This window comes from Pelophylax lessonae, assembly GCF_965119305.1.
Source record: "Pelophylax lessonae genome assembly, chromosome: 2".
Classification (NCBI taxonomy): domain Eukaryota; kingdom Metazoa; phylum Chordata; class Amphibia; order Anura; family Ranidae; genus Pelophylax; species Pelophylax lessonae.
Genome location: NC_138769.1, coordinates 121909332 through 121931992, shown reverse-complemented (window position 1 = coordinate 121931992; position 22661 = coordinate 121909332). Strand labels below are relative to the sequence as shown.

General features: G+C 45.7%; 1 protein-coding gene across 5 annotated transcripts in view; it reads left to right on the top strand.

Moving 5' to 3' along the window:
- The window catches only part of ANKRD13B (ankyrin repeat domain 13B), a gene marked incomplete at its 5' end in the record, with an annotated part of 332368 nt that overhangs the window by 304209 nt on the left and 5498 nt on the right, over positions 1–22661 (top strand). For 4 of the 5 annotated variants that reach the window (XM_082245095.1, XM_082245096.1, XM_082245098.1 and 1 more), the window contains one exon: positions 2686–2890. The exons of the other annotated variant lie outside the window; for it this stretch is intronic. In XM_082245095.1, coding sequence (XP_082101221.1) covers positions 2686–2875 — 190 coding nt within the window. In that variant the 3' untranslated portion in view covers positions 2876–2890. Of the gene's footprint in view, positions 1–2685; positions 2891–22661 lie in introns of those variants that run through there. 5 annotated transcript variants of the gene reach the window in all.

The following is a 22661-nucleotide window of genomic DNA, read 5'->3' as shown; positions in this document are numbered from 1 at the left end:
GACTGGCCCTTCCCCATCAAGGGCAACCTTAATCGTCTTTAAAAAAAAAACCCTTGCGAGCAACCTAGAGCTACTAAATGCTCTATAGTCCAATATTGTCAGCAACAGGCATTTCTCACATTCCCATACTATGTGCAAAGCTATTACAATTCAATCAATGTGCTGCATATTGAATTGTTACCCTAATGGTCTTGATGTAAGGCTGAATAGGGCAAAAATCAAACTGTGAGTAATCTGAGTCTCTTTTGATATATTGTGAATTGTCTGAGGAATAGAAGATTTATAACTGGGTGACCTGTTAGCTAGTGGGAAATACACTCTTCGTTCAGATGTAGAAAGCCTCGCAAATTCCTGGAGGGTTTCCCTAACAGCATTTTTGACTAAGGAGACTACATGTTAATTCTCTGATTCTGATGCTTTCTCTCTTGCTGTCTCCATAACAAATGTTTCACAAAGGGACTTTCCTGGTATGGCTATATTAGGACAGGCCTAATGGGCATTGTCTCTGTAGTGCAGTTTCACTGTGTAATTGAAATACTTCTTTGCTGGATGGTGGTAAGTATCCGTCTTAGTGGAAGTTGGTCTTTGCAAGGATCTGATTTGGGATCTATATCTGGAATCGATGCAAAGACACAGACAATTGGGCTTTTGGCTCCAGTAACAATGGTATAGGCACCAACACTTAACCAGATTGCCCCTAACTTTTATATACTGGCTGGTCTTTTGGGGAGGTCGAATGCTCCATCACAATTGAAAGTTATCTGAGAAGAATCCTATATGAAGAACAATTTTTTTACATAGATTTGCCATACAGGGTAACATAAATAGAAAGAGACTTGTTTTCCCACCTGTTGCAACAGCAGACCAAGAGCGAGCAGCCTTGACCTCAAAAAGGGAGGTGGCCCTGTGAAGAGGGCCACCAACCACCATTTTTGGACATTTGGAGCCACCCCTGGCTACACTAACATGGCTGCCAGGTGCTTGCACCCCATAATTTGAGGTGACAATAAAATGCCTGCCAAACACTTGCATATATTCAGTATGTGTTGAAGCTTCAGCAAAATGCCTGCTGCTCACCCCTGCCCCTCAAAAACCAGGAAGCAGCCACAAGCACTTCAGAAATTCTCAGATATTCTTCCACAAATACATAGTCTACTGGATTGCACATTAGTATTCTTCAAACCATTAGCAGATGTGTTAGGAATACCAAACTGGTATGCACCCTAAAGCTACTGTGCACAGTAGGTACTGTCTAACATCCCAGAAGACTAGCAGAAGTGGTTTCCATATGGGGCCCATTTAGATGCACATACACATGAACTTCACTAGACAGAAGTCTTAAGGCCCGAACACACGATAAAATTGGAAGTAACATTTTGTTCATCCGACTAACAATCTGCTGATTTTCTGATCGTTAGTATGGTGCTTTCAACAGCCGATTCCAAATTTTTGGACGACAAAAACTGAATGTGCAGGCTATAAAATGTTTAATCGTATGTGAACATAACTTTAATTTAATTAGTACTGTTTTTGTCCCAAAAAAATCGTAAGAGCAAGACTACGCATGCTCTGAAAATATAGAACACATACAAAACAATTCAACACATGGCATTACTTCTGAAGTTGAATTCTGTCATAGAAGAATTTTCGTGTGTTGAGTAACCTCTTCACTTTCGAAATGAGACATTGTCCGATAATCTGATCGTGTGTACGAGGCTTAAGTCTGTTGGTCTGCTGTAGTTTTAGCATAGCTTGACTGGGGGATGTTACAGAAAGCCATGCTTGAAGGAGGACAAAGAAAATAAAACACAGTGATAAGAACTGGGTGGGATTTATGAGAGCTCTGTCCTAGAGGGGTATTCTGGAGGAGGAGACTAATCCCTCATATGCTGCACTGGAGTGGTCAGGAAACAAGTTTATGTTCTCAGCTATACTGTCTCTTGATACGGGGTCAGATCATCCCTCAGCAAGGTTTATTACATGCTGCAAGTGATAGAAAGTTGTCCTCAGCTAAGTGCCAAACACTCAAAGTGGTTATTTTCTTGTCAAAGCTTACTTCTGCTTCGAAAAACAGCACAACAGTCAATAGCAGCACTTCCAGGGTCTGCCCCACTCATTATTTATGGTGTAATTTATTTAGATGCTTAACATTACACCCAGCAAAATAGGAAAGCGTTTGTGCACTCTGCAGGGTCAAAGTTAATTGGGTTCAATGAACCCTTAAAGCAGCAAGTTAGGGGATTTGGCTACGCTGAGCACAGGCCGAAGTAGGTGGAGCCGAGCAGCCTCATAAACACCCACCTACTGGGTTATTATCAGGCCAATATTTTGTCACTGTAAATCACTTCTAGTTCATCAGCTTGTATACAACCTTAATAACATGAGGATGACAACAAGCTTAGTTTCAGATGCATCCATATAATACTATCAGTGAGCAAACTGCAATATTGCAGCTTTTATTTGTGTTTTTGGAGTCACTGAAGACATCAAGTTTCAGTTTCTTGGTTTATTTTTATATTAGCATTTTTCACATCCACACCTCATACTTATCATTGGGTTTAGCAAAAGAGGCGTTTTCTTCCTTTCATATGATGTTTCCATTTCACCATGAGGCATTTTTAATCTTTATCATCCCCTCATTGGCAGAAGGTGAGTAATTATTTTGTTCCTGGGCTTTTCCTGCAGAACCCCCCAGCATACCCAGCCCTGCAGCCCCCCACACTCCATCTCCAGCAATGCATTCAGCACTTATCAGGAGCAGCTACGAATAGCCATGGAACTCTCAGCCAAGGAGCTGGAGGAAGAGGAGAAGCTCAAGCAACAGGAGGAAGAAGAGCTAGAAAGGATTCTACAGCTCTCCTTAACTGACAAATAGCAGGACCTTTATTCTAGCAGAAGGCCTATCCAAAAGGGCTCACCTGGGAAGCCACAGACACATGACTGAGAAAAACTCATCAAGAAGGGAAATGGGTGCAGATGGAGCTTCCTGTTACACACAATGCATTGCAAAATGAGCCAGCAATGGTGGTCATACACCTCTGCAGACTTTTCTAGTCATATTTCTTAATATCCAAGTTTAGGAAGTGTCACGATAACTAAAGGAATTTAATAAAAATGCAGTCACTGGGTACAAGCTCAGGTGAAAACAGGTTCTCCCATCCATTTAGGGCATTGTATCCCCTTTGTCGCTGGAAGCAGATTTCTTACTAATTTATTTATGAAATGGATGCTTCAGCTGGATAAAAATGACAATACGGTACCTCCTTAAATTTTTAGTCACCAGAAAGAAATTTGCTGTAACAGTGATCTCCATAAGGAGGTAAAGTTGGATGTAAAGAAATCGGAATACTTTTTTGGGTTATGTGCGCAATATATGTTAATTCTTTAAGTATCAGGGTCAGGTCTATGTGATAACAAATTATGATAGCGTATATTTAATGTGTCTGAGTCTTTTAAAGAGAAGCTAGAGAAGGAAATGCTTTTTGTGCCCTGTTGAATCCCCCACTAAGGACTTCATAAGTGGTTGGATGATGTATGAGTACCACAATTTCCACAAATTAATTGCTGATTAGGGGTACCTTTTAATATGAAACTGAAATTCAATGTTTGATGTAAAATAAAAGGATAATAAAGAAGCTGTGCCCATTGAGCCTTGAGTTAATAAATATCTTTTATTCAAAAAATGTTGTGAATGAGAAATTTTCATAGTTGGGTTGAGATCAGCCCCCCCACAAAAAACACCTTGCATCCTGAAAAAGGCCATGTGGGACAAAGTGACAGTGTCTTTGCAAAGGTCATTCTCGATCCACTGATTCTCACCTTGTCAGCACTCCTCTCAGCTCCATCAGTAGCCAATCTCTAAGCCAAAGCACTGTCACATGACAGAGGGAGTGATGTCACAGCTTCACCCAGTCTCCATCCCCATCTGACTCTAGGAAATGTATTGCCAGCTGTGGAAGAACCGGGGGGAGGGAGCGCTGGCAAGTTGAGTATAAGTGGAACAGGGGAAACTTTTCAAAGGCATTGTCACATTTTGTCTCTTTAATCCACAGGTGATCCAGTTTAAGGCAAATACCCATAAGAAAGCAAGTCCACTAGAAAAATGTGGCAGTGACCTTGGGGTGAATTTACAATATGTATCTATAAAAGGTATCATATTTCTTGAAATATAGCCTGAGTGCACTTATGTACACTAATACATGAAAGGAAGGAAGCACTGAAATGTCCTATCAAGGAAACAAGCCTTAAGAGGCATTTAGTATTTGGAACCTATGTCTACTCAGGAACATGGTAAGAATGGCTGCACGCCACCAAAATGTGGGTTGCAAATCATAAAGAATGCAGACCACCTGTTTCCTTATCAGGACCTGTGATTGTGATTTCATGTTACATAATTATTTATACAGTATAGGTACTGTATATTTGTATATTCCTTATATACAGTATGTGTTGCTTCATATAAAAACTGAAGGAAAGGAAAGTGTTTTGTTCATGACAACTGTTCAGATTTCAATAGACAATTTCCTAGTGTTGTTTATGAAATAAAAAAAAAAAAAAACAGTTGCTGAGACCATTGACTTAAACTGATGTAGGCTAACCTATACTGACCCTGAATTCACACTAAAGCTGGCCATAGATGGGTAGAATTTCATAAAAAAATTTGGGAAAGACGATTCTAAGAAAGTTAGTTCATTTTTCGAATCATTAGTGGGCCAAATTGATGTCATTTTTCAACCGCAGTGAAAAGAAAATCCAAAGGAGCGGGATGGAAAATGTTTCTTGAACAAACAAGTTTCTAAAGCCTCGTACACACGCAGCGATTGTTGGCCGACCGATCGGCCGTCTTTTGTCCAGTGTTGTTGTGTTGGTTGAAATGTGCTCTAGACTGCACACGAATTTTGTCGGCCAACAACAACCAACTGCAGAAGTGATGTCATGTTCTGGTTTACTTTCCGTGTGTTTTTTCTTCTCTGAGCATGCCCAGTCTTGCTCATCACATTTTTGTCTGCCGAAATCTGTACTGACTGAAGAACACTCGGCCGTTCTGGTGACGGCCAACAAAAATTTATAGCCTGCACACCAGATTTTGTTCGGCCGAAAAGTCGCAGTCGGTTGTCGGAAGCATCATACTAACAAGCCGACAATCGGCCGATCGGACGTTGGCCGAAAATTCACGGCCAACAATCGGTGCGTGTGTACGAAGCTTAACAGTGTATGTGGTTTTCGTTCAGTAAAGTCCATTCATTCCAAAATCAAATGGTAAAAGCAAACAAAATCTTTCAAAAGACATTCGAATGTTCTGTGAATTTCTGTAAAAAAAATTCCAAGGCAGGCCATATATTATGCAATCATCTTTCCTTCAACCACAGATTGAAGGAAAGAAATTTTCTTGATTCCCCCATCAACACAGTCAGTCCATACACAAATGGACAAGGGATTACTCTGGGATTACATAGGAGCATGCTCAAACCACCTGCGAGCCATGGTACAACAGAATAATTGAATGCCTGTTGACAGCAATCTATGAGGGACACAATGAAACTGAAAAGTTTGAACTTTAATGGGGTGTCAGGTTATTGTAAATGATATAATAATCATAAACAAGCCAGCCAGTCATGAGCATAAAGTCCATTCATTCCAAAATCAAATGGTAAAAGCAAACAAAATCTTTCAAACGACATTCGAACCATAGCACAGTATGACCCTATCATGACATTGGGGTCAGTTCACTACATCGTAACACATAAGGTACTTTAATTGCCATCTTTTTTCAAATTCACAAACCGTTTACTGTATTGCAGTGATCAGTTAAATGTGTTGCATTTGTATTATATCATAAATTATCAATTAAAGTGATATTAAAAGTACAATTAAAAAAAAAAACATTTCACACTTACCTGCTCTTTGCAGCGGTTTTGCACAGGGCAACTCCGATCCTCCTCTTCTCGGGTCCCTCGTCGGTGCTCCTGGCCCCTACCTCCTGCCGAGTGCCCCCAGAGCAAACTGCTTGTAATGGGGGCACCCAAATAGGCACAGTCCTGAGCCACTGCTCTGCGTGTCCAATCAGACATGGAGCTGCAGCTCAGCCCCACCCCCTCTTTCTTCTTATTGGCTCACTGGCTGTGATTGACATCGTATTGGATCATAGTCCCAACCCATCTGAGCAGACCATAGGCAGTGAGGCATTTCCTGGCCCGCAGCTGCACATACATACACTGCCTATGATTGAAGGTGTGCAGTGATGGCGTCCTGGCTGAATTGCTCAGGTGGGTTGGGACTACAACCTGAACACACCTGAGCCCATTCCTTTTAGCACATAAGGAGGGAGAGTCCCTGGAGAACCGAGACACTTATGCACATCTCTGGATCGCGATGGGGCTCAGGTGAGTATTAGGGGGGGGGGGCTGGAGGGGCTGCTTCACACAAAAGGTTTTTTACCTTCATGAATAGAATGCATGAAGGTAAAAACCTTCAACCTGTAGAACCACTTTAAGTAATTTGCATGCAGAAGTCGGTTTATAAAGATTGTGGTCAACACTTAAAGACGAGTCCCTAATGTGGAAAGTCGGTGTGGTGTGCCTGAACCGACGTAAGGGGGGTAGCCTGTAAATAAAGAGGGCACCCCAAAGGTAAGAGGTTGAGAAAAAAGGGGGTGAAGGAGGGTGGGATGACGTACAGCGCAGCAGCAGGCCGGCATAGCGGAGGGGCGGCGCTATATAGCCCGCTAGCTCCTCCCACAAATACCGGCCTGCGGCCGCACACTTGTGGTCAACACTTAAAGACGAGTCCCTAATGTGGAAAGTCGGTGTGGTGTGCCTGAACCGACGTAAGGGGGGTAGCCTGTAAATAAAGAGGGCAAAAGAGGAAGCAAAACAACACACTTTATTCAATACAACTTAAGTCACAAGCCTATGAAATGCCAGTCTCAACTCCTTCTCTGGGTGAGGAATATAGACCTGGAAGGCGTCTGACTCCCACCGACCAAGCCTTTTAATGATATGGCCTGGCGTGTTATTCCCGGAGGCAGCCGAAGCCGCACCTATCCGGAAGGAGTGACCAGAGTGTGCTGCAGGGTCCCAACCCAGTCTGATACAAAGAGTCCGGATGTAGAAAATGAACTTGGACGTGGTGAGGGGAACGCCCAGTAACGTAAAAGTGGAGCATGGCTGGGAGAGCGCCGGGACTGGGCCATGAACTCATCCAGCACTTTGACCGGACACCAAAGATTCCCTGATGGGTAAAGCGGGATGGTAACGGGGCAGCCCACCTGCCTGGTCTTAGTACACTGGAGCGTCAAAACATAATGATCCCCCCGCTTGACCAGATCTCGTTTGTGGAGACAAGAGCGCCCCTCTGCTGAGGAAGTAACCGTAAACTCCCCGGGCCTGAGAAAGCCGTAGAAGGCTAGGTACATGGCAGCTTTCACAACCGTATTAGTAAGTGGCTCAAAAGGGGCCGAGTCCAGCAAGTTGGAGAGAGCCCGGAATTTCTCCCCATCAATCGGCAGCCGCCTGACCGAGGTATGGCGATCCACCTTGCCAATACCCTTCAGGAGGCTCTTGAGGGGATATGCCCTGAGAAAAGGTAAGGAGTTTGGCTGGTGCGTTAGGACAAAGTGTTGGACACCCGCCAGATACAGTTTGACAGTACTGGCGGACAATTTGAGCTGGAGGTGGCAAAAGGCAGCAAAGGCGACCATCGTCTGCACCGAATGGTCGTCCAACCCGAATTCCCCTAAGAACCTTTGGAAGATTGACCAGGCCCGGTCGTAGGCCTTCCTGGTGTTGGCTGACAGAGCCATGCGGGCCAGCTCCCGTCCATGCGCCACGATCCGGGCTAGTCCAGTACCAGTTCCTCGAACTCTGGGGTCCGCGTGGGGCATCTGTCGGCCGTCGGGTGAAGGGCGAAAAACACCTGCAATTTGGACCGGGAAAGCGCATCAGCGGCTGAGTTGGAGTGGCCCGGGATATGTTCACAGTACAGAAAAAACTGGTGAGTGGCAGCAATCAAGGTCAGCCTGCGAACCAGCCTCATGATGGTCAGGGATGATGACCGGCCCCTATTGACAATGTCACAGGCCGCCATGTTGTCACTAAAACATTTGACTGCCATCCCTGACCAGCACCTACCCCAGGTGACAGCAGCCGCCACAATAGGGTATAACTCAAACAAAGCTGAGGTTTCCTGGAAAGCTGGTAAGGCAAGTGATTCAGCCGGCCAACTAGCCCTGAACCAGGAGTCCCCAAAGATGGCCGCGAACCCGGAATTGGCAGCCGCATCCGTCCAAAACACGGGGGACTGGGAGGAGATGGGCGGGATGAACATGGAGATGCCGTTCCAGCTTTCCAGGAACTCAACCCACATACCCAGGTCCGCCCTGGCAGGAGGATCCAGGTGGGAAATGACGCCCTCCGGAAGACCTGGCAACAGCCGCAGCAACCGGGAGATGAAGGACCTGCCCTGGGGGATGATGCGCATGGCAAGTTCAATGACCCGATCAAGGACTGCAACTCTTTCCTCGAAAACGACCCTAGTTCCAAAAACCTGCCAACTACCTCGCGAATGCGATTAAGTTTGTCCTGAGGGAGGCTAGACTGCATGGACACGGAATCCAGGGTAATCCCCAAGAAATCCAACCTGGTGACAGGACCGACCGTCTTGCCTGGTGACAGAGGGACCCCCAAGGTGGAAAACAAGGCCATGGTGCTCCTCAAACTGACCGGCGTGCATTGACTACGCTCGACCAATAGGAAATCGTCCAAGTAATGCAACACCGTGGGGCACCCGGATATGTTCAGAAGGAGCCAGCAGAGAGTCTCTGCGAATGTATCGAAAATCCTCGGGCTGCTTTTGGACCCAAAAGTCAACCTGATGGCAAAATAATATTTCTCCCTCCACTTAACACCGTGGACATGCCATAAGGAGGGGTGAATGGGCAGGAGCTTGAAGGCATTGGCGATATCCGTCTTGCTAAGCCAAGCGGCCCTACCTGCCCCTAGAATGGCCTGGATGGCGTTGTCCACGGTGGTATAGTGGAGAGAGAACTCGGCTGATGGAATAAGGGAATTAAGGCTAGGGTTGGTGGAAGAATGAGGAGCCGACATATCGATTATCAAACGTTTTTTATTTGTATATTTGCTCGTAGAGATCCCGATGGGGTTGGTACGCCAGGAGGAGAAGGGGGGGGCCGGGAAGGGGCCTAACATGAACCCCTCCTGCACTTCCTTCTCGAGCAAAAGGTCCACCGACTGCGGGTCCTCCCTGGCCGACAGCAAGTTGGGACATTCCAATGTCCCAGAAGGAAGAGACACCAGCCCCGTGTGGAACCCTCCCGAGAACCCCTGAACCAGATACTCCACCAGGTGAGGAGAAGGATGAGCCTGCAGGTAGAATTCCAACACCTCAACCTTGACCCCGGCTAGTCATTGTTTAGGGTTGATCCTGGACGGGCACATGGATTTGGTGTGGGCCCTAAAACAAATGGAACAAACGTGGAGCAGCCTGCAGGCACTGAAGCTGCATGCACCCCCGTTAAAATTGTTACAAACCTGGGCCTTACCTAGGAAAACGATAGGACGACCCAGCTTATCCCTAAGGCCACGCTGTTCTGACCTGCCAGCTCCCCCCCCCCCTGGAACCCCGGCCGGGGAGGATTCCGCCTCCACGGGACACAGGCTGGCAGAGTGTGAAGTGGAGGAGCATGTGGCACAGGAGGGAGGTGCCAAGCCTGCAAAGTGCCTGCAGAACAGCTCGGTGTCCAAAAGACTCCAATCGACCCGTACGTTAAATTGAGCCAAGGCCGCTGCTGCCTTGGCCGAGACTGACTTGTGAAAGTCAAAGAAGGTGAACCCTCCGTACTTGTGCCCTAGATCCACGATTTTATGCAGGTAAAGATCTAACTCCTCCCGCCGCTGTGGGTATACGGAACACAATACGTCCCTGTAGATACCGAAAGCCAGGACAAACTCTGGGATCGTGAGTTTCTTATTGAGCCTGGGGTCCCTGGCCTTCATAACAACGGACAAATCCCCGTAATTATAGATTTTATTCTCCACCATATCCTGGGAGGCGATAAGGAGAGCCACCAAGTTTACATCCTTCCCTTCCAAGATATCCTTGCGGAGAGCTGGGGGGACCATGTGGGCCGGGGTGATAATAGGAGAAACCGTAGAAGAGGGGAAAAGGGAAACTGGGGGCCTACCCTGATCACTGGCGGGAACTGGGGACAACACCGGCAAGGGAGGAGGAGGACCCCTCTGAGCTGGACTGGCGTCTTCCAGCTTAGTCAGCCTGTCTCCGATGGACTGCAGGGAAGACAGGATAGAGTCCAGGGTCCCCTGCATAGCTAACGTACAACCCTGAGAGCTTGTGCCCAATCCCGGATCTTCTGGATGTTCCGTCATCAGCCTAAAAAGTTCCGCTTTCCTTGCCGTGGCTGGGAACGGGATCCCCTTCTGGCGTAGCGCCGCCGAAATTCTCGGAACAGTCCAAGACCCATATGAACCCAGCGAGGATGGAACCCGACGACCCCTGGGGGTACCAGATCTGGCGGGGGTGCAGGGCCTGGCTGGCGTGGAGGGGGATGAAGATCCTTCTTCCAGGATGGCTCCTTGAGGCCCGCTGTTGAAGAAAACAAAGAACAAAAAGCCCAAGTCCGATTAATACCGTGACGTGCTGGAAGAATCACTGGCTGGCTAGCTAAAGCCCAAAGGCGAAGAACTTAACTACCCCGTGACAGGTGAGGCCCTGCTAGATGCCAAGCGGCTGATGAGAGGCTCTACCTATGATTCTGGCCGAGGGGCATGAGCCACTGACGTGGTGGCGGGACCGTTGGCCTCTCGGTGACAGTACAGAATCAAAACGAGTGGCCGTGACAGGTGAGGCCCTAGCTATAAACCCATGAGAAGGGTGGAGCGAGGCGCTAGCTTTGATTTGGCCCGAGGGGCGGGGAATCTCCGACGAGATGGGGAGTTGGCCTCGCGGGACCGGCTATGAAGGGGGGGGCTAGGGGCCAGCACCTGAACCCTGACAGCCAGTATGAACTCGCCCTGCGGGGGAGGGGGGGGGGGACAACACGAGACAAGAACAACACAGTTTGGAGTGCAACAACGACAGTGCCAACAAAGAGGACAACGACATGAAGTGCGGTATGCATAGTGGTGATGAAGCCGTGACGGTGCCCAGGCACCGATGCATCACCAGGTGGATCACAGAAGAGTGGAATGAGCCTGAAGAGCAACCGGCGGGGGCCTAACCACCGGGCGCGAGCCAGACCGAAGACTAAGTGAGTGGAGGAAAGGGAAGAAGTAGCCTAACGGTGACTATGGGTGACGCCAGCGGCGTCTGTGAAGACTAGATAACCGGAACCGTGTGGTACACAAAGGAACCTGGACCTGACATAGTACCTGATGCCGGCATTGAAGGACATGATGAGAACCTGCAGGAGAAAGGCAACGGTCAAGGGGGGGTTCACCCATACCCCCCACCGGAACATGACATGGAACCAGGAACAACACAACCCTGCCATGCCAAAGAGGCCCCCCCCAACCCCCGAGCACCAACCCCCCCCCCCACGCAGGGTACCTAAGTGACAAGGAGGGCACCGAAAAATGCAGGAGGACGTGGGCAGAGGTACCGAAGCTGGCAGGAGGCAGTGAGTGCACAGAACATAAATACTTAAAAAGGGGGGGCCGTGGCTTGACAGGGGGCAGGCAGCGTGTGCGTGAGCCAGAAGGTGGAATAGCCGTGGCCTACATGGAGGCAGGCAGTGTGTGCAAAGAGCCTGTGTGGTTTAGCCGTGGCCTACAGGGAGGCAGGCAGTGTGTGCAAGAGAGTCTGCGTGGTTCAGCCGTGGCCTACAGGGAGGCAGGCAGTGAGTGCAAGAGAGCCTGTGAATAGCCGTGGCCTACAGGAGGCAGGCAGTGTGTGCAAGGGAGCCTGTGAATTAGCCGTGGCCTAGAGGAGGCAGGCAGTGTGTGCAGAAGACTTCCCCCCCCCCCCTCTTCCCCCCCCCATGCCCTACAGGTACCTGATCCCCTGCTGAACAGCGGGGAGAAGCAGCCACGCAGCGCTGGCAGCTGGACAAGCAGGCGGCGGCCGGAAGCTGAGAAGATGGGGCGGATGCCCGAGAAGGCTGCCCCAGTACAGGCAAGGAGTAGCTGGGATGCCGCAGGACCAGCGGGGCTCGGAGCCAGCAGCGGTGACTCTCGCGTCCTGCCCGGAAGTCCGGTCCACGATCCCGCGATATCCGGCCGACGTCAGGTGACCACCAAAAGACACCTGACCAGCCGAATGACGTACAGCGCAGCAGCAGGCCGGCATAGCGGAGGGGCGGCGCTATATAGCCCGCTAGCTCCTCCCACAAATACCGGCCTGCGGCCGCACACTTATCACATGGGAATTTTGCTCCTAAAAGTCTGTTACTTTTTGCAGGTATTTGTAAAGCCAAAACTTTTTATTTTAGATTTAAATCAGGTAGGAAAGTGAAGGGAAGGGTTAAAACCCCTGTTGTGTTATATTTTATTGCCTGTGTTCTGTTAGGGGGAAGACACAAAAGGAAATAAGACATTTCTTCAAAGTGGGGGAAATCCTATTAGTGACAATTGGGTCGCAAGAAGTGTACCCATTGGAAGATTTATTCCTGATCTTTCGACAACTCAAAAGTTTGGACTTTTTTCGCTTTTAGTTATGGAGCCAATAGAAATCTTCCTTAAGATGCTGGCCTGCATTTACATTGTTACCATTCTGCACTGGATAACGCTCACTTACATACTGCAGTCTAATTATATATTTTATTGACGTATGGCTGAATGTTCTGATAGCAGACTTTTACTTTTACCAGGTTTAAATTTCCCCACGTTTCCTTTCTAATTTGTATGCTTTCTGTGCGTCTGATTCTACCTTTGTATTCTGTGTAGCTTCACATCCCTATTTAAAATATGCTATGCTGGCTCCCAATTGGTCCAGTCATTGCTGTGGCTGAGTAACTACAATTTACTGGCTGAAAGCAAGTATTGCACAGCATCTGTATGTTTAAAGCCTTCAGCTGGGTACAGATTTCAATCGGTTAAAGTAGCTTGGTGGAAATTTGTCAGCCGAACAGTGGCTGTATCCAACCAGATGCAACTGCTATTCAGGTATCCTGATAGGCGCGCATTGCAGCTGTCAGAATACAAGCAAAAGATTTCTCCATTTTCAATATATAGCTTGGATGGGGAGCAGGGGCGGACTGACCATTCGGGGATTAGGGCACTGCCCGAGGGCCCAGGGTCAGTAGGGGGCCCCATGAGAGGCTACACACTACACAAATAAGCCAGGAACTTCCATGCAGGCTATGCTGTGGTAGATATTTAAATGCCCACTCTATGTGGCTGAGCTGCAATTTTAGGTCGGGCTTTGTGTGGACACAGGGGGCCCCATGATCTCTGATTGCCCGGGGGCCCCATGAGTTGTCAGTCCACCCCTGATGGGGAGCCCACAGGTTGAACGAAAATAATCTGTGTGTATACCCAGCTTTAGTAGGAAATTTGTTGGTCTAAAGTGATGCTGGAAATGTAATGTTTTTATTACAACACAGGGATTATATATGGGATTATACTTAAAGATATTGTAAAGGAACACTTTTTTTTTAAATAACAGACACCTCTATACTTACCTGCTCTGTGCAATGGAATTGCACAGAGCGGTCGTGAATCTCCTCCTTTCGGGTCCCCTGCCGGCGCTCCTGGCCCCTTCCCTCTATCCAATGCACTCGCACCGAGTGCCTCTGCTGCATCCATTGACACAGGCAGCGGGACCTGGCCCTGCCCCCTGCTCCCTCATCACTGGCTTTGATTGACAGCACTGAGAGCCAATGGCTCCTGGTGCTCCAGCAAAGCCAGTGAGACAAGAAAGTGAGGGGAGAGAAGAAGAGCTGCAGAGGTATACAGCGCTAGATCGAATAGGGACTCAAGTAAGAGGGGGGTGCGGGGGAATGCTCACACCTAAACATTTTTTACCTAATGCAAGAAATTAAAGTAAAAGATGTTTAGGCTTTACAACTACTTTAATGTGTATTTAAACCCTAAATCTATTTTTTAGTATTTTAAGCATCAAGACTCATGATAATACAGTCTTCTTAAAGCTGTAGTTCTATTTTTTTTTTTTTTGGTATGCAACACCAGGGGCACAATGTATCTGCAGTGAAGTGTGCCCCCATGTTTGGGTGGCTACTGCATAGTGTAGGCCAGTGTTTCTCAACTCCGGTCCTCAGGGCACACTACCAGGCCTGGTTTGCAAGAAAACTGAAATACATCACAGTTGATATTGTTTGCTGCTCAGTGATTGCAGTATTCTAGTCTGGATCTCCCCAAGGTAATACTTAAATCTGGCCTGCTAGTGTGCCCTGAGGACCAGAGTTGAGAAACACTGGTGTAGACATCTTTTCCCAACTTCTGCTTGGTCCTCCCCAGAGCAATGATCTTCCAGCACTGCTGGGGTTAATGTCAGCTACTGCAAGTATGAAAGAGTTGTTCCACTAGCCCACCTCCATAGAACCTGCACTATTCTTTCCCAGAATGCAGTGTTCTGTGAATAAGGGAAGCAGATCCTGTTATTTGTCTGCCTGTCCTCCATTCACAGAACACTTTACGTTCTGGGAAAGAATAGTGCAAGTTATATAAATGGAGGAGGCAGGGCAGGCTAGCAGTGGAAGTCCCAACACTTGCAGCGGCTGATGTTAACCCTGGCAATACCAGAAGATCAGCACTGTTGGAAGGACCCAGCGGCAGTGGAGAAAAGATTGCACTATGCAGAGGCCATCCTAACATAGGACACGCTTTACATGTAAGTTATGTCCTTGGTGCTGTACAGAAAAAACTAACCGTAAGCTTTAAGGTAATTTGTTGCAACATTTCTTACTTGGAGATCCTGCCAGTAAAATCACTTCCTGTTACAGGTTCGTAACCCTAAGTCACAATTTGTAATTTACAGCAGAGTTGTCATCATGTCTTGTGTGCTTTTTTAGTTGGCCATTGGGCTGTCTATTTGAAAGAGCTGATAGCTAGCCTATTGGCCAACTGGAGGAGCTCATATGGCAGGCTGATAATGCTGCTGCTAATTGAGAGTCAGTGGCTTTGCATTGTCGGCCTGGAACAGAAAGTGCTGATACTGGCAGTGTCTCAAGGTAAGACATTTTGCAACAGACTCCCAAAAAAACAATTTGCTCATGAAAATATAAAACAAAAAATACAATGTATAAAGTGGGGCATGATGCCAAACATACTGAGCTATAGATTTTGTTTTTTGTTTTTTTTTGGGGGGGGGGGGGGGTTGGGTTTACTTTTTAAGGCAGAGCATGCCACTGTGCTCTCATTTGGGAAGAGTCAGGAAATAATGTACTGTAATGGCCTGAAAAAGTATGAGTCTGCACAGTAGAAGCCCGTGACGATTTCCAGTTATAATCCTCTAAATCAGTGATGGCGAACCCATGGCATGCGTGCCAAAGCTGGCACGCAGAGCCCTCTCAGTAGGCACGCGAGGAAGAAGAGCGCACACCACTGACCGGCTAACCTTTACAAGATCAGCAGTTTTGTGGGGGTGCAATAGTGAGCAGGGCAAGTAGAAGTAAGCAAATAGGGGGGCTTTGGGATGCAGAGGTGAGTAGCTGGGTTGGTGGTGCATTTACATATGAAGCACCCCTTGCTGCTCTTCTGTGAAGCAATCCACAGTGGATCAATTTTCAGACGGCAGTTGGCAGGTGGCTGGGAGGTGATATATCACATTCCCACCCCCGATATTAACTCTCTGGCACTTTGAAACAGATAAGTTGGTTTTGTGTTGCAGTTTGGGCACTCGGGCTCGAAAAGGTTCGCCATCACTGCTCTAAATGTATATACTGTAGCAATCTGAAGGGGAAAGCTTCTTTCTCAGTTAAACTGGAAATTGAAAATGATTACTTTTCCTTTTTATGCATTAATGTTTTAAGCATAAGTGGCAGTAAAATGCTGATCATTTCATGTCTGGAAAAATTGTCAACCAAAAAAGGTTTGTAACTACAAGTTATTAAAAAAAGAAGCACTTTGTGTTCCCGCTATTTCCCTAATGCTGGGAAGTAGAAAACAAAATACATGTAATTTGTGTGTGTAGGTGTTCACGCTGGATTACCAGCATAAAGATGAAAGGTTTACGGGTAGAGATTCCATGTCTGTCAATGCTCCCTGTAATTCACTTATTGGTAACAGCTGTTATTTTATAGTGAACAGCTGTTGTCGGGACCTGGGGCTGGGGCAGTCCCTCTGTTTTAGTAATGTCACCGAACATGTGGGCAGTTAATGTTCTGATTTGCAAAAAATCATTCATATAACTGCTTTTGACATGGATTGAAGAAATGATGGTGTCACACACATTCTTTTTTTATTGTAAATTTCCAATTGTTTTTCTTAAAGCAAGACTCCAGCCAAAAATAGCAAGATAAAAGGTTTTCGCCCATTAAAAGATAAAATAACAGAACCGATTTTGCTGCAATATTTATTTCGATTGACAGATTCCCCCCCCCCTCCCCCCAAGTACTTTTTTCTGCCTCTAGATATTCTGTCAGGTCAGCATTATCCAAACCAATTTCTATGAACCCTGGCCATCCTGGACCCACTGCAGCCTGTAACTGGACAGTGAACAGAGAAGCAGCACAGTGATGATCTCATCATTCTTTTACTATCAACATGCTTCTTAGCACATGAACAGATTGACTTCTTGTTCTGCTTTTAACTCTCTCTGGGCCTGATGTATAGGGAGTACAACAGATTGACACCAAGTCTAATTCAAGTATTTACATTGCTTTTACTTGTTATAAAAAGCTTTAATTGGTATGGAGGGTCACATAGAAACACAAAAAAGTAGTAAAGAAAAACTATGCTTGTGCAGTTACATAGAAAAGTGAACCTAACACGGCAATTGAAGAGAAAGTAAAGTTTAAAGACCATTTAAAGTCTTACACATTTTGAATTCTTTACAGGCCTTTAAGAGATCTAGAAACAAATTTGGGTATTGGAGATTTATAAGTGGTATGTCCACTCCGTGTACATATGTGCAATATTTAGAACAAACCAAAGGTTTGGACAAGTATCCCTCATGGACTATTGGACAGACCACTTTAGTAAAATCAGTACAAATATTTATTAAACTTATTAAAAGAACACATCATACACAATACAAAAAGTGTCCCTTGCACGAGACACTATACATGTGTATAAGAGAACATGAAAAAGGTATACATGTCAAGTTGCGGTGGTGAGATATCAGTTGTGCCTAACAAATAATAATAGTCAATCAGACATTGACCATTATTATTTTTTGACTGTTTATATTTATATGATATAGTCTTATCTAGATGTGTGTGTGAACTGAGATCAAGCCTCTGAAGAAGGATGTTACCTTATACAGTCCGAAACATGTTAGGCACAATTGATATCTCACCACCGCAACTTGACATGTATACCTTTTTCATGTTCTCTTATACACATGTATAGTGTCTCCTGCGAGGGACATTTTTTGTATTGTGTATGATGTGTTCTTTTAATATCTTTAATAAATATTTGTACTGATTTTACTAAAGTGGTCTCTCCAATAGTCCATGAGGGATACTTGTCCAAACCTTTGGTTTGTTCTAAATATGGCCTTTAAAAGATCAGTTCACCTTTTGTAATATGTTATATGTTACACCCATATTCAGGGTGTAACATGTAATGTGTTACTGTAGCACTGGCCCCTGTCCCCCCCCCCCCCAATCTCACAAGCTGGGGGATCTTCTCCTCCCGCTCACTGTCACAATTTAACCACTTGCCACACAATTACATACATGTACATCATTCTGTTCAAGTGGTTATACTGGGGTCATGGCTGCAGCTGTTAGCCATAACCTTGGTATTAAAATTTTCAGCCCGTGATTCCCTAACTTGTAAAAGTGATCTGAGCACCTGATTAGCTGCTGGATCACTTTTACAAGCAGGGGGAGGGGTCACCTCCCGGGCTCTTCCATGCAATCGGGGAGCCGGCACTGAAACCAGCTGTCTTGGCGGTTGATCATAGAGCTGATCATCTGATCATCTCTATGGTCTAGCAGACCGGAAACGATGAGCATTTCGTCACTTCCAGTTGGGGCAAATGTAAACAGAGCCATTTTTTTTCTTGAGAATGCTTGAGATCAATGTTTTATTTTGTTTTATTAACTCATGCTTTCAAGGGTAGAGGAGAGATCTTATAGACCCCAGACTTCTCCATAAATAGGACCTGTCATGCTTGATTGCTATCACAGGGGAGGTTTACCTTTTTTGGGACAGCAATAAAAGTGTTAAAAATAAATGAACAATAATCAAAAAATGTTTTTAAATTGCCCCCTCTCCTATGAGGTGAATGCATACGTAGATTGCGCACGTATATATGTAAATGGTGTTCGCACCACACACGAGGTACCGCCGCTAAAGTTATAGCAAGAGCAATTATTCTAGCTCCAGACCTCCTTTGTAACTCTAAACTGGTAACCTGTAAATAGTTTTAAAACGTCGCCTGTGGAGATTTTTAGGTATTGTAGTTTGTCGCCGTTCCACGAGCGCACGCAATTTTAAAGCGTGACATGTTCGGTAACTATTTACTCGTTGTAACATCATCTTTTACATTTTAATCAAAATTGGGTTATATATTTTGTTTTTTGCATTAAAATTCAGTGTATTTTTTTACATTAAATTGCAATGACCACCATTTTATTCTCTAGGGCCTCTAAAAAATATATCAGATTTGGGGTTCTAAATTTTGTAAGAAAAAATACTGATTTTTACTAGTAAACAAACATGTCAAAAAAAGGCCTGATCTTCAAGTGGTTAAAAAAGAGTTCCATGAGTGTGAAAATTAGAAGTACTGACAGACTTTGCGGCTGTCGGCTTGTAGTTTTCAATAAACTACTGGGGTGCTGTTGAGCACTCTAATAGTTTATTGAGTCTATCTGTCAGTGTGAAACTGCACGGCACCCACGATCTGCTGATCACTAATGCAATACTTTCCAGGCTCCTACAAAAAAAAAGTAGTAAATGCACATTTGTCTACCTTAAAAAAATGTGCATTTATTCGTTCTTTCCAAAAAGTAAACTTATCCTTTTATTCCCATGTTATAATTATGCTAGGAAATACTTTAAAATACTGTACATTTTTTACATTAGAGAAAATGCTGCTTCCTGCCGTCGTACTCCAGTGCTCTATGCTGGCAGAACTAAGTAACCGTCTTCATTACAAGTGTCCCCAACACAGACTTGTATTGCAGAAGGAGAGGGGGCATGTCTGACCAAGTCTCTTATATTACAGCGGTATTAAACCCATAAGCAAACATTTATTATATTGCAGCTTACCAATTCTTAGATATGGTGACTGCATTATTTTTCTTTTTTTATGCTTTCTTTCCTTTAATTTCCCCTGATGATTCAGTCAGTATGTCTTTGTTTTTCAACAGAACAAGCTGTTTTGCAAATGTAGCAGGTAAAGTGTTGAGGCAAATCCTTATGTCTCCATTCACACTGGTACGACTTGTCAGGCGACTTGGTCAGCCTGACAAGTTGTGCACCGTCGCGTCCCATAGTGTAGTACAGGACCGGTTCTAATAGGAGCGACACAAGTCGCTTTGACTTAGAAAAAGGGTCCTGTACTACTTCGGGGCGACTTGCATAGACATTCATTTTATGAAGTCTGTGCAAGTCACGCCGAAGTCGCGCTGCACGCGACTTCACAGGTCACCCCGAAGTCGGATCCGACATAGTGTGAACGGAGTCTTACCACTGACCGTGGTGTTTACATTGGTTGGCTTTTTTAAATTTATGTAAAACCTTTATCCCAAAAGAAAAAAAACTGTTGCTGTAACTGACTATGTAACTGCCATGTGAATTGGAGTCTGGCTTTAATTTGTTAGTGTATTTAAATCTGCTAGTGCATGTAACACTTTGCTCCTCACCAGACTGACAGTCCTGCTGCCCAAGGGTGCCCCTGTGCTCCTTAATCCAGAGTGGGGGCACTCTAATACAGGCAGTGTGTTACTGGCCAGATCACCCAAACGGGGAAAAAAACGAATGCTGACTCCACATTATCAAACCAAACTAAGGATTGGTCAGCTGCCATATATTACATTTTTGGTATTGGGTTTAATACCTCTTTAAAGAGTGCACTGGATCTAACTCCTATCGAACTGCACTGGCATATTTAGACTCCTCGCACAACTGCTGTAACAGGAAAGCAGAGGTAAGACTGTGAAAATGGGGGTTGTTAGTACAGTGCCTGCCTATCTGATTGCATATCTATTTCTGTAACTTAAGTTGGCCTTTACTAGTAAATATAGTATAAGCTGATGTGGCGCAAGGACGTTTGTGTCAGTGTGAGGGTGGCTAGATTAAATGGGGTAGTGATTGGTAACATGTACAATCTGTGTTGTCAGACATAATATAGTCTAGGTACTGTCAAAACCATTCATTTTGCACCAGGGTTCTGTGGAACCCTAGGGTTCCTTCTGAGGGTACTAGGGATTCCTTGAGCACTGATGGTTTGATCTGCTTCCTACACTGACCACTAATTTTTAGGGGCGCTTTTATACTGATTCCTGTAAGGGGACAGTTCTCCCACTGATCACCAATGTAGGGAGGCATTTTCTCCCTGATAGCCAATGTAGGGGGCCATACAGCTACTGACCACCAATATAGGGGGACCTTCATTCTCTGACCACTAATATAGGGGGACTTTCTCCCTCTAACCACCAATGTAGGGGAACCTTCTGCCTCTGACCATGAATGTAGGGAGGCCTTCTCCCTCTGACCACCAATATAGGGGGATTGTCGCCCCTCTGACCACCAATGTAGAGGGGCCTTCTCCCTCTGACCCCCAATGTAGAGGGAGCTTTGCCCTCTGACCACCAATGCAGGGGAAACTTCTTCCTCTGACTACCAATATAGGGGGACCTTCTCTCTCTAACCACCAATGTAGAGGGACCTTCACCCTCTCACCACCAATGTAGGGGGACACTCTCCCTCTGATCACCAATGCAGAGGGACCGTCGCCTTCTGACCACCAATATAGCGGGAGCTTCTCCCTCTGACCACCAATGCAGGGGAAACTTCTTCCTCTGGCTACCAATATAGAGGGACCTTCACCCTCTGACCACCAATGTAGGGGAAACTTCTTCCTCTGACTACCAATATAGGGGGACCTCCTCCCTCTGACCACCGATGTAGGAGGGACCTTCTCCCTCTAACCACCAATGTAGGGAGGACTTCTCCCTCTAACCACCAATGTAGGAGGGACCTTCTCCCTCTGACCACCGATGTAGGGAGGACTTCTCCCTCTAACCACCAATGTAGGGAGGACTTCTCCCTCTAACCACCAATGTAGGGAGGACTTCTCCCTCTGACCACCGATGTAGGAGGGACCTTCTCCCTCTGACCACCGATGTAGGGAGGACTTCTCCCTCTAACCACCAATGTAGGGAGGACTTCTCCCTCTGACCACAAATGTAGGGAGGACTTCTCCCTCTAACCACCAATGTAGGGAGGACTTCTCCCTCTAACCACCAATGTAGGGAGGACTTCTCCCTCTAACCACCAATGTAGGGAGGACTTCTCCCTCTGACCACAAATGTTGGGGGACCTTCTCCATCTGACCACCAATTTGAAGGAATACTGAAACCTTCATTGTCTGCATTTCTTTTCGGGCCATTATTTTTATTCTAGAATTATTAATAATGAAAATAGTTTTGCGGCATAGATGAGAGGGTGTAAAAAATGTTCTGCACCAGGCATCAAATAATCTTAGTATGCCACTTTCTTTACCTTTTTAAACCTTCTATTACGTACTAATATTGCTTGAGCTGTAGATATAATATTTTTTAGCATGGGTTCCCTGAGACCTGAAAATTATTTTAAGGGTTCCTCCATGGTAAAAAGGAAGACTGCTCTAGACTGTTACACACCATCATAAAAGCAGATCTGATTGTATAAAATAGTTCAAGATGGGAAATATTAGCAACTAATTTGTACTAACAAGGGCAAAGGAAAGTATATGTATCATCCATAGTAATCAGATTCCTTCTGTAATTTTCATAGTGAAGGATCAAAATGTCAAAGTTAGATCATGAAGAGCTGAATTAGAATGCATGAAACAGAATGCTTCAGTAATGTCACAAGGTGAATGTCAGAGCAGAGAAGGAAAAGGTGAAAGTCTAGAATAATTGTATCTGGTCATCAGACATTTACAGTTATCCCTCTGACATTTTCACATCTGTTGAAAAGGGGTGCAAGGATGTATGATTATTGATCTATTTGCCGCATCATATGTAAAACAAAACCTAAAGTGTTACTACACCCGCAACAGTAAAATCAGACTGTATATGCAGCAAAGCATGCTTGTTATACTCACTGTGGAGGGTTAATCCTCTGCATTGCATAAAAAGGCTGTTTGATCCAGGCTTCTCTGATATCCTGATAGAACAGAGGCTAGGGGACTAGCTGCACATGCTCATCTTTGTGTGTATTGCTACAGAGATTTTTTTTGGCTTGGGAGAGTGCATGTGATCAGCACAGAGCCAATCAGCACTGTCCAGACAGAGGGTCAGGGTCCCTGCAGCCTCATAGGACAATCAGGGGAGAATGAAAACTCCTCCT